This window comes from Zingiber officinale, chromosome 6B (genome assembly GCF_018446385.1).
Source record: "Zingiber officinale cultivar Zhangliang chromosome 6B, Zo_v1.1, whole genome shotgun sequence".
NCBI lineage: Eukaryota > Viridiplantae > Streptophyta > Magnoliopsida > Zingiberales > Zingiberaceae > Zingiber > Zingiber officinale.
Window position 1 is genome coordinate 74,448,969 of NC_055996.1, and position 15,252 is coordinate 74,464,220.

Sequence of the window (15,252 nt, forward strand, 5' to 3'; positions counted from 1 at the left end):
TTCTATTAATGACATGAGCAGCAGTAAGGATTTCTCCCCCCCCCCCCCCCCCCCAAAAGGCACTAGAAACATTGGCAGATAATAAAAATGAATAAGATGTTTCAACAAGATGTCTATGTTTCCGTTCAACCACGCTATTTTGTTCAAAAGTATCTGTACACGAGGTTTGATGAATAATATCATCAGAAGCAAGTAAATGTGAAAATTGATTTGAAGTGCATTCACCCCCTAAATCACAATGAAAACACTTTACGAAACTAGAATGTTGAGTTTTCACAAGAGCTCTAAAGTTGTTGAAAACTGTAAGATAATCAGACCTATGTTTCATAAGATAGACCGAAAAGTAACGAGTGCAATCATCAATAAATGAAACATAATACATTGACCCCCCCCCTTTTGTAGGAATAGGAAAGGGTCCCCACACATCAGAATGGATAAGATCAAATGGAGCAAAGGAAAAAAGAAAGACTTTTAGAAAATGGTAAGGCAAAAAATTTAGCCAGTTTATAACCACTATAATCATAAATATCATAACTTTTTAAATGTCCTAATGCTCCTGTAGAAACTAAAAACTACAAACGAGACATTGAAACATGATCGAAGCGAGAGTGCCACAAATAAAAATCAGAAGATGAATGACTCAGATGAAAATACAATAAATCCACACTCGAAGATACAACTTTTGGTAATTTGAGTTAATCTAAAACATAGAGTCCTCCTTGTCTATGGCTTGTCCTAATCAGCCTATGAGATTGTGAGTCCTGAACATAATAATTAGATGAAGAAAAAGAGACTAGGTATCCAAACTCACATAATTGACTAACAGAAATAAGTTTTAAAATAAGACTCAGAATATAATAAACTTTAGTAAGAGATAAACAAGATGTAACAATTGAACCAACACCTACTAATAACATAGGAGTACCATCAATAGTCACAATAGATATAGATGAACTAGGAGAAAAATAAATAAAAAATGATAAATTAGATGACATATGATGGGAGGCACCAGAGTCTAAAATTCACAAGGATGAAGATATACCTGAAATACCAGACGATGACAAACCTATATAAGAGGAAGCAGACATGACAGAGAGCTATGAAGCAAGGAACTGTTGAAACTGTTCTAACAAATACGGATTAGATTTTCATGAAGCATCTGTACGACCAAGCATGATGACAGAACGAATAATGCTCAGAATAACTAAACTGTAATGACACACATCTGTATGATCCATAAAAACTAGTGTGAGGATGATCCATAATCACACGAAGAATCCAAGGTAGAAAAGAATGTTGGCGTAGAAATCGGCAGCACAAGGCGTCGGTGCCGAAATCAGCAAAAATGAGCATCGGTGCCGAATTGACAACATAGGGCGTTGGCACCGAAATCGGTAGAAAAAAATATCTGCACCCAAATCGGCATCACAAGGCGTCGACGCTGAAATCGGCAGAAAAGGATGTCGGTGCCAAAATCAACATCAATAGTAGGAGATGGCAGCGACAACAGAAATCAATAACAGGAGGCGGCAAAAAAAAATTAGATAAGAGAAGGAGAATGACTCTGATACCATGTAGAAATTAAGAAAAGGAAAAAGATAGTCATATTATTGAATCCAAAATTCATTCTCAGAAGTACAGAATATCAATCTTTATATAGTTAAGTTAAGAAACTCTAAACCCTAATAAAAAGAGAAAAGGTCCAAATTACCCTAAAAAGCTATAAACAAATAAATATATATATTTTAACACTCCAGTTGATCGTGAGCACATTCTCCAATTTGTCCTATGAAAGGGCATATCAGGAAAGTGTCTCTGACACCATACCTTAATAGGGCATGCATATCCCTGACAAGATAGTAGAAGCTTTCATCATACGATCCGCCCGTTATCATATCTTGTATCAACGACGCTATCTCCCCAAAGGGATGCGTCAATGATCCATCTACTCGGCCGAGTGGGATAGTCGCTTGGCTGAGTACTCCTCTGCTCGGTCAAACTTAGTTGCTCTTCCGCCTGGCAATAGGTCTCTATAGTTTGTTTCTGCCTGATCGGACTAACGCTCCGGTCAGACGCACGCTCTTTTATTTTGTGATGATCATCTGATGATCTTGGCTAAACAAGTGCTTCACTTGGACTGACCCTTTACCAGTCGGGCAACACATGCCCGATCGGCCACTGCGAGAGAGATCTGCTTGGCCCCTCAGTATTTGCCCCTTTGTCGTTGACCTCCTTGATTTTGACCTCCACTTTGCCGGTTGGACAATACATGTCCGATCGGCCACTGCAGAAGAGATCCGCTTGGCCCCTCAACGTCCGGTCCTTTGCTGTTGACCTCTTTGACTTTGACCTCCATGTTGGCTGCTACCTCTATCATTTGACCCGCACTTAGTGGGGCCCCCTCTATCACCACATCATATACATATTTTCAGGAAAAAAAATTCTCTCATCCCTAACTCACTACAACAAAAACCCTCATAGACATCAGTGGAACAACAATGGTTTTAAGCAAAAACCGATGTCTTTGAGTATTTTACACCGGTTTTTCTAAAAACCGATGTCTATGAGCGCAGATTTTAGCTCATAGACATCGGTTTTTTAGGCGATATCTATGAGCGCCCTTTTTTTCGTTAATAGACACCGATTTTAACTGCGGTTTTTAAAATCCGGTGTTAAAGAACCAAAATAAAATATTTTAATATTCCCACAGCTAAAATTTGCAACATTGTGAAGTTCCCTCCAAACCTAAATCTATATCGCGCCCCTTCCTCCGCGCGACCATCTCTCTCGCCTAAGCCTAAACCTAAACCTCCGACCATCTCTCTCAACCTCATCTCCCTCTTCTCCTTCCTAGATCGACGCCCCTTCCTCTCCCGATCAAGATCAAGACACGATGCCCTTACTTCTCTGTCCAACCACACCGCATCCCTCCAACTTCACCCTTAGGTTGAGAAGAGGAGCCTTTACTCACTTAAGCTGTTTTCCCTGTCTCAGCCCTCGCCGGAAAGAAGCGAGGTGTAGAATCGAAGACAGCGGTCGTTCCCGCCCCCGTTGGCATTTCACCACCGATCCTCCTGGTGGCCGCCATCTCTAAACCCTAAAATCTCTTCTTTTGGTCGGCGCAATTCGATCTCTCTTCAAAACACGTTTTTTTTCCTTTGCGCTATAGAATGAGAAGCTGGCTCCATCCGACGGTGGCGAGAGGAACAAATCCGTGAGAAAATTCACCTTCAGAGATCTCGCCGCGCCCACTCACAACTTTAGGGAGTCGAATCTAATCGGAGAAGGCGGCTTCGGGAGAGTCTTCAAAGGGCGACTCGATTCAGACCAGGCAAGTTGCTCACTCCTTCTCCCCTCATCCTTGCTTCTGCCATCTTGCGGCTTCGTCTGAACACCGGAACTCGGAAACCAGATTGTGGCCATCAAGCAGCTTAAGCAGGATGGTTATCAGGGGAGCAAGATCACTGTGACCTTAGAGGGCCCCTTCTCAAAGAGGTAGTTGCTTTTTCTTCTTCTCCTTGGAATCTATTTAATTCGTTATTTTCCCTTTTTGTTTAAATTTTTTCCGTCGCATGAATTTCCATTCTGCCGAGATCTGTCTTTTGGTGTTTTAGGTTAAAATTGCACTTACGCTGCATTGGTGAATAACCATCTTCATCTGTATTAGTTTCTCATCATTTGTGGCTGGAATTTGAGTAATTATTGTTTCAATATTCACTTTTAAGGCACTTTGCATCGTGTTCTCAAGAAAAAGGTTTGTTTTTGCGTGTGAATAATGGAGCTGCACAATGCTCGATATATTATGTTTTATAAGTTGGACTCCTTATTTTGAGGTAGTGTTCATCTTTAATTTGTCTTGTTTTAGATAGTTTAGAGGTCAATACTATTCATCTTAGAAAGCCATTTGCTGCAGGGATTGTAAGTTTGTGACAACATGAACTAGTGTTTGTAGGAGGCAAAAGTAGGTTCAAGATTTTGGTCTTTCCTGCATTTCCTTTTTCCATGGAAAACATTTTACCTAGTACAAATTTTAGGTTTCGATGTATGAAGTTGGTATCTCTGTGTGTGATTTATGTGGCTTTTGATTCTCCTGCCCATAGAAAAAACTAATTTGATTATTGTCTTATTCTCTAAGAATTTCGTCCTTGCCCCACCTTTTCTTATGCCTAACCTAAAACCTAAAACCTAAAATTGAAGTGTGAACTGACCAATCAAAAAATGGAATATGCAAAGGGGCTCACGTACTTGCATGATGTTGCAAACCCTCTCGTAATTTACAGGGATATGAAGGCGGCAAACATGTTGTTGGATGAAAACTTCAACCCCAAGCTGTTTGATTTTGGACTTGCGCCTAAACTTGGGCATGTCGACGACAAAACGCCTATTTATCTTAGCTTATAGTTTGGAAATCGAAACCTACTTCTGTGCCTTTGATGTTGAAATTCTTATTTGCTCTTCACCATTGTTTCTTCTTGTGTCGAAATTGAAACCGCGACTTGTATTTCTCTTTAGAAGATACACTTGAAATGCACTATATATGGTCGATTCTCATAACTGATTGTTTGCCAAGACTATAGAAGATGAATGTAGACTCCATTAAGTATCCAGTTTAAAGCAAAGGATCTCCATGTGTGTGTATTTTAATTGCATAATTTTAACCCTTCTAATACCATTTTGTCGCAGGTGTGGACACTACAAGAAGCTTGCCCCTGAATATGAAAAGCTTGGATCGAGCTTTAAAAAGGCTAAATCTGTTTTGATTGGGAAGGTTAGCATCGTTCTAAATCAGGCCAAGAAGCATCATCTCTTTTACTGAATAGGACATGCTCAGATTCCTTTTTTGGTTTTATCTTTTCTGATCATTTTGAGTCTAAATGTAGCACGCTACTAGTGTGCTATACTGCCATGTAGTGATTGAGTCTAAATGTAGCACACTACTAGCAACTATCCCTTCTAATGTAGTAGTATTGACTACTCTAGACATTTGATTAGATTGTTCTTGATGTAAATAAAGATGTTCTTGTTGAATTCTATGATCCATGGTTAGTGTATTTGCTGAGGTTCTTTTTTTTCTCTCCATTGTAGCATTAGATACTTTTCCTTATCCACTGTAGACGACTAAGTTTCTTATCTTCAAACAGGTGTGGCCACTGCAAGCATCTTGCTCCTGTGAGTATTTTTGTTGAGACAGGGCTTAAGACCTAGATTAGCCTAAGGTCATATTTGCCATGTTTTTAATTATGAGATTACTAGATCTAACCTGATTCATTGATGTGGATTTAGTCAATTGTGTACCTTGAATGCTTCATTAGTTCTGCTACCTATTTAGATTTTTGGAGAAATATTATATGATGTTAATTTAGAGTAAGTTGAAAGTAGGTATCATTTATTGAATTATATGTATTTTGAAACTTACATATTGCTAAATAGTTGTCAAACTGAGAGTTCTGTATTTCTAATCACCTATGTACTAGATTTAGATTTGGGGAATTGTGGTAGTGTGATGTCAGTTGATACCTTAAATGCAGAATCAACATCTGATTGAGAGGAGGATCAGATTCACTCACAATTCTTGTTTTCTACAAATTTAATATTTGAATTCATTGATGTTTGAGAAGAAGTGTAATGCTAAAATGCTTCCAACCTTATCCAACATTCATCTGACATGAAAATTGTGTGAAAAATGTGCATTATGACCTACTATATTTTGTGCTTAATCATTATTATTTCTCAAATTATCATGATGAAGTCCTCTTCAGTCATTTTTTTTGGTATATCATCCTTACTATGATAGGGTGTTAGTAATAATTTGGTTTGATATGAATGATTCCATCTAAAAATTCACTATACTAAAGACTATTTAGTCATTTCCTATGTGGGAGGATCAGAATTTTCAACTTTGTCATTCTGAAATTAGTTTGTTAAGCGGGATGCCTTCTGCATTTCAGGTATGGAGTTAGTGGTTATCCTACCTTGAAGTTTTTTCCCAAGGAAAACAAAGCTGGTGAAGATTATGAGGCTGAACGGGAGTTGGATGATTTTGTTAAATTTATTAATGTGAAATGTGGCACTAGCCGTGATGCGAATGGTCAACTTACTTTCCAGGTGAGTGATAGATTGTGAAGGATCATATTGACAAACTTTGTTCTTCAGTCCGTAGTTGTATATGATAGTTACTATCTTGTCTAACATTGCATACGTATCTTCATCAAGATATGTAAGCAAATCATAAATGCACATCTTAATTTAGGTCTTATGCTAGGCTAATTTGTTGTGTCATAGATTTCTCTATCCAATATATATCCACTTATCGGCATCGCAACAACGGCTTTCATTGATAGTTTCCTAGATCTTTTACTGTGTCACATATTTATCTATCCAATATATCCACTTATTTGCATTGTAGCAATTGCTATTATTGATAGTTTCTCGGATCTTTTTCGCAATAAGTATGCAGTGGAAGACTCATTGATTGTGATGGTATGTTCTCCCTTTCTTAATATGGTTCATTGTTTAAGCAAGTAACTATACTATGTTTGATTTCTTCTTGTCTATCTACACAGATTGCTAAGGGACTAAGACCCATTTTTCTTGGCCTTATATTGTGTGCATCCCATAGTCGTACGTTCTCTATACTTAATGAGTGATTCGTGCCTTTGGAAATATATAAACACTTGGGCCATCACGATGTTATTTGAAATGGTAAATTTTTTTTATTTTGAACTAGAATATCCTGTTTGTAGTAAATTCAATATCAAGTTTTAAGATGCAACATCTCTACCTACTCTTTTCGAAGGATCATCATTACTTTTTCAGCGTTCTTATGTACCTTTAATAGTGTTTAGAATAAAAGGAAACAAAACTGAAAAATAATTCTACATAATTGATGCTCAAGGTGATCAAATTTTTTCTTTATTCACAATTTTTGTTTTGAAAGTCTGGTTGATTACGCATATTGTTTGATTAGATTATAGTTTTAAATTTGATGGAATGCTTGCCTTTATGCACAGAGACTATGCTTTGCATTGGAAGTGAATGGCATCGTTATCCTTCTTCATTTTTTATGCCTTCGTACATTAAGGAAGTTCAATGGATAAATGAAGGATTTAGGGGTCTTCTCCCATATCCTTTTAATTCAAGTTTGGGAGGCATGACAACTACCCCACCTTATTTCAATGACAAGAACCAGGGTTCTCATGACCAATATGTGTCTATTAATGGGATTTTCAATGTCTTGCTTACCACGCTAATCCTACTTCTGATTGGATTTGCAGCTTCAAGATATCAAACTCTACACCTTCTATATGGAGCTGGATTTGAAAAAGCCATATCCAACTCGAGGAAGTGACTTATTGACATGGGAGGTAGGTGTACCTCTTTAGTTCCGCTTTTGACCAAATATCCCTATAAAGATTCATTTGTGTGCTCTTAACAGATCTATTCCTACAACGTTGTTATCTAGGATTAGCATTTATTCTGTTAAATGTGATTTATGCACCTATAATTATTCTGGTGAAGTTAGCATTCTATTAAACTAGATTATAACCTTTGCAGAGAACTTATTGGTGACCAAGGACTTTGTGAAGATAGCAAATTTTGGCCTTTCTCGTGAAGTTCATTCAAAGCCACCATTCACAGAATAGGTTTCAACACGCTGGTAAGCATGTTTATGACAAGCACTTGTGATCTTATATTTTTTATTTGATACATGTACACATTTGTTTTAGTTATTTGACATATGGTGGATTTATGTGTTTTTACAGTTTACAAATCTCAAGTACTCCAGAGTTGAAATTGATGAAGTGCGGTTCGAGTGGGCTGAATGCATGCTAGATTACATTTGAAGTGCGGTTCTACCTTGATGTGTTAAAAGAATGTTCTACCTTGATTTTGATATCTATTAGCTAGCTTTTGATGTAAAAAGAATGTTTGGGTATTTTATGGATATTGTTGTAAGAAGATTATTTATATAATTTGTGAATCTTTGTGTATTTTATGGATATTATTGAATGAAGAATATTTGTATAATTTATGAATATTTGTGTATTTTTTTTTGTTATTGTCGGTTTTTCATTGTTTCGGAAATCAAATTTGTGCTGTTAAAAAATATACATATTACATCGGTCTTCCACCGCTGCAAAACCGGTGTTATTAACTAATATTACATCGGTCATTTACCGCTGCCAAAACTGATGTTATTAACATACAATATTACATCGGTTTTACACCGTTGATGAAACGGTGTCGTTAAGTGATACTACACCGGTTAATAACCGATTCGAAGACCAGTGTCGTTAAGTGATACTACACCAGTTTTAACCCGATGTCTAAAATGACAGACTTTTAACATCGGCTTCATAGACATCGGTCGAAAATGAAATAGACACCGGTGGAAAACCGATGTCTATGAAGGTTTTTGTTGTAGTGACTATTTAATGGACGTCGGCTATAAGCTAATTATGTAATTTATCTTCTTTTACATAATATGATACGGACTGTGAGGGGTGTCTGGAATGAGTGTAATTATCTTTTACTACAATGTAGACTCAACATTGAGTATTCATTGTCCCTGAGTAATGTTGTAATAGTTAGACTCTCAAATGGATAATCAAGAGATCTAAGATTCGAATATCAACTGTGACATTTTGCAAGAGATTTTTTCCTCCAGTAAAAAGTGACTTCTATAGAGTCAGACCAATCACCCAAAGAATTAGTTGATTCGAAGAATTGAATAACTGATGTCAACTACAAAAGCATTGAGTACTTATTAAAAATTGTTGCTTTCAGATAATGATTCAGTAACAAGATATTTAATAGATTGTTGATTTAAAAATGTTAAATTGATTAACATCCATTACGAATGCTTCTCATGATCACAAAAAAGCTGATATGGAATCAGATGGTCATTTAAGATTAGTAAGTTGATATCTAGTGCAAAAAAAATTAGGATCAATCTTTGGTTTTATGTGTTTCTTCTATGCACTGCAGGAAGCAGATAAGCCACTTAGGCATCAAGAGCTTTTTTTTTTGTGCCCCATAAAAAAACCAAAGAGGGATTAAGATGATAGTTCTTGTAAAACCTAAGCCGCATGAATTCTAGATAATAAAAATAAGAATTCGAATAGGAAAACCCAAGAACATATGAGCATGGATCTTCGTTTCATCGAGAACATGACATAAGAAAGTAAATACTATAAGAACCTGAATGTAGCGGAATTATCATTGTTCTTCGTGTAGAGCTCGTCGATCCAACAATCCTGTGGAAGAAGAAGAAGGAGGAGAAGAAGATTGGCCTTCCGGAAGAGTTAGGGTTGACGGCGTCGAATCCTCTTCGTCAATGGGGAATGAAGAGACGTCTCAAAGATACCCTAATCCTCTGGGAACCAACCCATTATATAGTGCACATCTATTATTATCTCATAGATAATCATAGATGTGGGACTATAAGTCCATATATATACTGAACATCTATTATCAACATATAGATGATAATAGATACGGGACTAAAGGTTCTACACATACATGGTCTACATCCAATAACTGAACCCAATAAGCATAAGTTAGATCACTTTAAAGGGTTCAGATCGTATTCACATATGTAACTTACAAATAAGCCCACTTGATAGAGATAATCATATCTAACAATCTCTCACTTGGGCTATATGTGAGTTGTATGTAGAATATAAGTAAAACTTTAGTTGATATCAAATTTTATGGGTACAAGATACCCCTGTAAACAATCTGGTTCATTAACTTCATTGATATAGGACTAAAGAGGTTATAACTACTGTATATGATCGTAACAAGCCCCAACAGTAATCACAATACCAATGTCATTAATGACATAGATCAAGATGTAGATATATAGAGTGAAAATTACATGAAATGTGATCAGTATATGTCAATTTTCAATTGGTCCTAAGATTACCTCAAAAGAAGTTAGATCATATTTGCAAAATACTTTATTCTAAACTGCAATAGCAAATCATGATCCAAACTGTATGACTTCAAAAAGAATCTATATCATATTTACAAACACCAAATGCTAAACAGCAGTAGTAAATGATGATATCATAGTCAGAGTGTCAAACAAACATATAAATTCCTATTAATGTTTTGAACTTTAAATACGTACAATAATCAAAATAAATGTTTGTCTTTATTAATCAACATAGAGCAATAAAAATAAATATAGACTCCTACTAGATGAATTCTCCTTCCATAAGAAGAACTCCCATATCCACAACATGCGCATGAAACACCTTAGGCACTGAGCCTTTGGTGAGTGGATCGACCAACATGGAATCTGTGCTGATGTGCTCTACCATAATTTGGCAACTCTGAACTCTTTCTTTTACCGCTAGAAACTTGATGTCGATGTACTTGGACTTCGACAAACTATGGTTATTCTTGGCATAAAGTTCTGCGGCTTTATTATCACAGTAGATCCTTAGTGGCCTATCAATACCATCAATAATCTGTAATGTTGTGATAAAGTTTCGCAGCCAAATCTCGTGATTGGATGCTTCATAACATGCTACCAACTCTGCCTCCATAGTAGAAGTGGGCCAAGTGGCTACTAGCATATGCTTGACGCTCTTCTAAGATATAGCCCCTCCAGCAATCATGAAAATATAGCCTGAAGTAGATCTTCTGCTATCCAAGCATCCAGTAAAATCAGAGTCTGAATATCCAATCACCTCCAGATGATCTGATATCGGATACGTGAGCATATATCCTTTAGTTCTTTGCAAATACCGCATCACTCTCTTTACCACTTTCCAGTGTGACAGTCTTGGGTTACTAATATATCTGTCTAACATCCCTACTATAAATGCTATATCTGATCGAGTACAAACTTGTACATACATGAGACTTCCCACTGCTGACGCATATGGGAATTGCTCGATCTCCTTTATTTCAAGTTTAAACCGTGAACACTGCTGCAAGCTGAACTTGTCACCTCTTGACATAGGTGTGTCACCGGGTGTACAGTTCTGCATACCATACCTTATAAGCACCTTTTCAATATAGGCCTATTGTGAAAGTCCAAGAATACCTCTTGAATGATCACGATAGATCTATATGCCTAAAACAAAGGATACTTCACCAAGATCTTTCATTTTAAAATTACCAGATAGAAATGACTTAGTTTGAAGCAGCAGATCCTTATTATTTCTTACAAGCAATATATCATCCACATACAAAACAAGTATAACAAACTTGCTCCCACTGAACTTGACATATATGCACTGATCAACGGGGTTCTCTTTAAATCCAAATGAGGTAACCACTTGATCAAATTTCTAGTACCACTGACGGGACGTCTGCTTTAAACCATAAATGGACTTCTTCAATCTATATACTAAGTGTTTTGAGTCCTTAGACTCAAAGTTCTCTGGTTGCACCATATATATAGACTCCTCTATGTCTCCATTGAGGAATGCAGTTTTTTACGTCCATTTGATGTAGCTCTAAATCATAATGAGCTACAAGTGCCATGATTACCCTAAGGGAGTCTTTCGTCGACACAGGGGAGAAAGTCTCCTTATAATCAATGTCTTCTTTCTGAGTGAATCCCTTAACAACAAGATGAGCCTTATACTTTTCGACATTGCCCCTTGAAACCCGCTTGGTTTTAAATATCCATTTACAACCAACAGACTTCTTTCTTCAGACAATTCGACAAGTTCCCAAATGTCATTGTCCGCTATAGACTTCAACTCTTCTTGCATGGCATTAATCCACCTTTCAGGGTTAGAGCATTGTTTGACTTCTTGGAAAGATGTAGGATCACTCTCCCACCCTATGTCAAAATCATGCTCTTGGAGATAAACATAATCACGAGAATTCATGGTTCTCCATTCCCTTATGGATTGCCTTAAAGGCACTTGTGTTTGAGGTGGTTGAGGTACTTGCTCATCAATATAAGACAATACTTCAATTTCAGTGACAGGTTCTCCCAATTGCATTGGAGATGTCGTGGGAATATCTTGGTTCACTACACTCACTGGATGTGTGATACCCATAATGTGGGTATGGTAATCATACCTCTACTGATCACACTAATAGTAACCACAGGAGGATCGTTAATGTTTTCCTCAAAAGATACTTCCCTGATTTTATTACTCCCACTGTCCTCAATGAACTTAACATTTCCCGTTTCGAAGAAGGATCTACTAAAGGGATCATAAAATTTATACCCTCTTGACTTCTCAGAGTATCTTACAAAATTACAGCTAACCGTTCTTGAGTCCAGTTTCCTTTCATTATGCTTGTAAGACCTAGCTTTAGCTACACAACTCCAAACGTGTAAGTGTCTAATGCTAGGCTTCTTACCTGTCCACATCTCGAATGAGGTTTTAGTTATTGCCTTACTAGGTACTCTATTGAGTAGGTAAACTGTAGTCTTGAGTGCTTCACCCCACAAGGACTTTGGTAGAGAAGTGAAAGTCATCATACTTCTTACCATGTCTTTTAGGGTTCGATTGCGATGTTCAACTACACCATTCTGACTGGGTGTACCAGGCATGGTATACTGAGGCGCAATTCCACACTCAGCAAGGTAATTCACAAAAGGTCCTGGACGTTGTTCACCTGATCCATCATATCAACCGTAATATTCACCTCCATGGTCGGATCAGATAGCTTTAATTTTCTTACCTAGTTGAAATTCAACTTCGGCATTGAAAATTTTGAACATATCTAAAGATTGTGATTTCTCATGAATAAGGTACAGATAGTCAAATCTAGAATAGTCATTTATGAAGCTAATAGAATATGTGCCCATTCCAAGATGCCTTAGGGAATGGTCCACAAATATCCGTACGTATTAGCTCCAAAATATGACTACAACGGCTAGCCCCCTTATTCCTTTTGTTAGTAGTCTTCCTCTTGATACACTCTATGTAAACATCAAAGTTTGACATGTCAAGGGAATTGAGAATTCCATGTGACATTAACCTTTCTAGGTGTTGTTTAGATATATGTCATAAATGTCTATGCCACAACATGGAGGAATTCTTGTCAGTCAATTTACATTTCATACCTATACTATGCATTATTACGTTGTCAACTGTAGGAGTAAAGGTGTTCAATTTATAAAGCTTATCAACTAAGGAACAATTGCCAACCAACACTGAATTAAAGAAAATACTAAAAATTCCATTTCTAAATGAACAAGAATAACCTCATTTGTCCAAACAAGAAATTAAAATTAAATTTCGTCGAAAAGAAGGTATAATAAACGTATTTTCTAAATCCAGAAAAACATTAGTTCATAAACAAAGCCTAAAAATGTCAATCGACTCGACTTTAGCCTTCTTTCCATTTCCTGTATAGATATATCTTTCACCATCAAGCGGAAATCGGCTCCTGAGACAACCTTGCATAGTGATACATATGTGAATAGTAGCACCGATATCTACCCACCAAGTGTCAGTGGGTACTATAACTAAATTAACTTCCGAACTAACAAAATTTTGAAACTCCCAAAATCTGTAGTTTGCTTTCCTTTTCCTTTATTGATCCTCTTTCTCTTCTTGCTTGAACCTTGAGATCTAGATGCTAGGTGAGCACTTTCAGGTGTCTCAAGCCTCAGTCTCTCCCTTATGTTTCCTTTTCTAGTATACTGCATGGTTACCAACTTCGTAAGAAGTGTGGAAGTCTCGACCTTTTCATTTGAGGTGAATCGATCTGTCAATTGGTCCAAGAAACTTCTAGCATCTCCTCCCTTAGTTATTGAGCCCTTTATTGGTGTCGGTATGGAAAGCTTCATGATACTCAGACATATGTGATTTGATTTCTCCCACAGCTGAAATTCAGCCCTCTGCTCTATAGTGCTAGCACTGGTCAGAGGTGCGAGATGATCATTCCTTAATGCATAGTCTAAGTTCATGCAGCCTAAGACTACGGTCACGTATTCTTTCCGCTCAGCAAAATTGCTATTGTTCTTCGTGTAGAACTCGTCGATCCAACAATCCTGCGAAAGAAGAAGATGGAGAAGAAAGTTGACCTTCCGGAGGAGTTAGGGTTGACGACATCGAATCCTCTTCGTCAATGGGGAACGAAGAGACGTCTCAAAGATCCTAATCCTCTAGGGACCAACCCATTATATAGTGCACATCTATTATCAGCTCATAGATAATCATAGATGTGAGACTATAAGTCCATATATATACTGAACATTTATTATCAGCATATATATGATAATAGATGGGGGACTAAAAATTCTACATATACATGGTCTATATCTAATAATCGAATCCAATAAACATAAGTTAGATCACTTTAAATATTGAGATCGTATTCATATATACAATTTACAAATAAACTCATCTGATAATGATAATTATATCCACAACATAAGAAACGAGTCCAATATATTCAACTTCGTTTTTTATTATTCATTGATACATTAAAACAAAAAGATAGTTAAAAACTCAGGCATCTACAGTAAAACTCCTAATATTATGAACATAATAATGAGACGGAGAGAGCTCCCTCCCTCCCAAAGTGGGAGGAGCTCCGAAGAAGCGGTTACTTTCTTTTCTTTTTAATTAAAATATTTTTTAATTTAAATTTAAAAAATCATTAAATTTTTTTATTTAGATTTTTATTTGATGTAATGTAATTTATTTTTTAATTATTAATATTATTTAACAATAATTTATGAATTTAAAATTTATTTATATATAAAATAAAATATAATAAAAAATATATAGAATTAGTTGATTAAAGTTTTTTTTTTAATAGTAGAGAAATAAGAGTTTTTATTTTAACGTGATGCTTTTATTAGCTCCCACGCCTCGTAAGCCTCCCGTGGGAGATGCTCTGGCATCCGCTAAGAAGAGGAGCGTTTTTCCATTGACAGATCAGGAGAAATCTTTCGTTCAAGATGCTCCTACTAAAGTGCAGCAGTGCGATGTGCACTATATTCTATAAATAATATCGATCGATTTGATTTGATTGCACAGCTTCGGCCAAGTTTGAAGAAGCATAGTGTACCTGCAGTGCGCGACGACAGACAGCATTGCATAGACAGACATGACATTTAAAATATGAAAAGAATTATTTGCAAACTATAATAAAAAATATAATAAATTTAACGATAATCTATATGATCTGAATATTTCAATAACACACTTTCAGTTTCGACGTAAGGATATGACAATTAAATTAATAAAATCAATAAAAGAAAACCGGACATTCACCAATAGCGCATTTAAAATTAAGAAATCTTTTTAAAAAAAA

General features: G+C 36.4%; 1 protein-coding gene across 1 annotated transcript; it reads left to right on the forward strand.

Moving 5' to 3' along the window:
* The first annotated feature begins 631 nt into the window (after positions 1–631).
* Positions 632–6,189, forward strand: LOC121991119 (probable serine/threonine-protein kinase PBL21). Its single transcript, XM_042545143.1, has 10 exons — positions 632–685; positions 3,170–3,331; positions 3,413–3,495; positions 3,726–3,754; positions 3,866–3,918; positions 4,198–4,331; positions 4,684–4,768; positions 4,993–5,042; positions 5,949–6,105; positions 6,154–6,189. The coding sequence occupies exons 1-10, from the start codon at positions 632–634 to the stop codon at positions 6,187–6,189; spliced, it is 843 nt and encodes a 280-aa protein (XP_042401077.1).
* Positions 6,190–15,252: the final 9,063 nt, after the last annotated feature.